Genomic DNA, 2,118 nt, shown 5'->3' with positions numbered 1-2,118 from the left:
GATTTTCTCAATATTTAGATTTTTTTGCACCCTCAGATTCCAGATTTTCAAATAGTTGTATCTCAGCCAAATATTGTCCTCCTATCATAACAAACCATACATCAATGGAAGGCTTATTTATTCAGCTTTCAGATGATGTATAAATCTCAATTTTGAAAAATTGACACTTAAGACTGGGTTTGTGGTCCAGGGTCACATATTATTAACATTAAATGAAAACAGCAGCAGCTTTCAGTCTGTCAGCATCATGCAAACATCAAACATACAGTAGTAGTTCTGCACAGGTTATATTGGCTTATTGGCAATGTGTCTAATTGTAACGTTTGCTCATTTTTTTTTTCAAAACTGTGATTCCTTGTTTAAAAAAAAAATAAAAAAATTGTGGCAAAGCATTACATTCGATGAATCAATCAAATCAGAACGAGTAGTTTGGCTGGATGCGGTTACTCAGCTGACTGTTGTTGATCTGGCAGGTATAAGATCATCACAGAGAAGCCTTCCGGCGCGATCTCGGGCCATCAGAAGTTTGAGAACGGGAAGATCGAGTGGAGCTCAGAGATGCCGATCTCCTGCAGCCTCTCGAAGTGAGTCTGAGTCTCCAGACGGTCCGGTTCGTTTAGAGAAGCATGTCTGATGTGTGTGTTTGTGTGTCTCAGGGGTCTTCAGAGTCTCCTCACTCCAGTTCTGGCTAACATCCTTGAGGCAGACCAGGAGAAATGCTGGGGCTTCGACCAGTTCTTCGCCGAGACCAGCGAAATCTTACACCGCATCGTGGTCTACGTGTTCAGTCTGCAGCAGGCCACGCTCCATCACGTCTACATACACACATACAACACGTGAGCACGCGTGTAACACACACACTCGATCACGACGGGCCCTTTTCACACACTGCGATGATGCTCTTCATTTATAAGACTGTATTTTTCTATATGTGACCCTGGACCACAAAACCAGTCATAAGGGTCAATTTCTCGAAATTGAGATGTATACATCATCTGAAAGCTGAATAAATAAGCATTCCATTGATGTATGGTTTGTTAGGATAGGACAATATTTGGCCGAGATACAACTATTTGAAAATCTGGAATCTGAGGGTGCAAAAAAATCTAAATATTGAGAAAATTGCTTTTAAAGTTGTTCAAATGAAGTTCTTAGCAATGCATATTACTAATCAAAAATTAAGTTTTGATATATTTACAGTAGGAGATTTACAAAATATCTTCATGGAACATGATCTTTCCTTAATATCCTAATGATTTTTGGCATAAAAGAAAAATCAATAGTTTTGACCCATACAATATATATTTTCTTTTTACAATGTAGTTTTCGTTCACCACTATCCACCTTAGTTTGCAGTGTGCAAGTAAGCTATTTTCTGTGAATGTGTAAGACCCATCAGCTGCTATGTAAATAACTAGAATAATAACAAATCGCGGTAAATATTAAAACTGTTTTCGCTACAAACTATGAGAACCACGGAAATGTGAAAAGGGTCTTTTCGTTCTGCTAATGTAAAAATCATTTAAGCCGTATTTATTATTTGTTGATAATCTGTGTTTAGTCGTGTTATTCTATTGACAGTGTGATATTTTCTCTCCGTTCAGTGCGAATCTCTTTCAGGAGCTGCTCTTCAGACGGACCAACATAACGCCGTCTCATCAGGACTTTCTGTACGAGGGCCAACGCCTCGTCCTCGACCCCAGCCGGCAGGCTCAGACCTTCCCCAAGACCTCCAGAGAGAATCCCATAATGCTACTGAGCAGAGACCCTGTCAACACCGTCGGCCTGCTGTTTGAGGACCGTGAGTGTGACGACGCTGACAGTCATGTGATGTTTGCTAGTAGAGGTCGACCGATGGTGGATTTGACCAATACCGATAGCTAGGTTGGACCTAGGGCTGGGTAAAAAACTCATGTAATCGCTCAATCAGTGTTTCAGCCGCGCAAAAACGTCATAATGGCTTGTAAACAATGTCACGTCACGTAACGTCACATTTACCTATTTGGTATAAACTGTAGAGAGGGGCATTTTGCTAAATATATGCATCATATAACATATTCATTATAATTTTCACTGTTCTTCAATGTTTAATTTATGTTTGAATAAATCCATCAAGTT

General features: G+C 39.8%; 1 protein-coding gene across 5 annotated transcripts in view; it reads left to right on the top strand.

Moving 5' to 3' along the window:
* Window positions 1-2,118, top strand: part of LOC107710078 (serine/threonine-protein kinase TBK1-like) — a 23,364-nt gene that overhangs the window by 5,543 nt on the left and 15,703 nt on the right. For 4 of the 5 annotated variants that reach the window (XM_016514781.1, XM_016514784.1, XM_016514782.1 and 1 more), the window contains exons 7-9: window positions 474-584; window positions 657-836; window positions 1,605-1,801. In XM_016514781.1, the coding sequence (XP_016370267.1) occupies window positions 474-584; window positions 657-836; window positions 1,605-1,801 (488 nt within the window). The remainder of the gene's footprint in view (window positions 1-473; window positions 585-656; window positions 837-1,604; window positions 1,802-2,118) is intronic. The other variant, XM_016514785.1, reaches the window with a different exon arrangement.

The sequence above is a fragment of the Sinocyclocheilus rhinocerous genome, unplaced genomic scaffold (assembly GCF_001515625.1).
Source record: "Sinocyclocheilus rhinocerous isolate Xijiao unplaced genomic scaffold, SAMN03320098_v1.1 scaffold1589, whole genome shotgun sequence".
Lineage (NCBI taxonomy): Eukaryota > Metazoa > Chordata > Actinopteri > Cypriniformes > Cyprinidae > Sinocyclocheilus > Sinocyclocheilus rhinocerous.
This window is presented reverse-complemented; position numbering and strand designations above follow the sequence as displayed.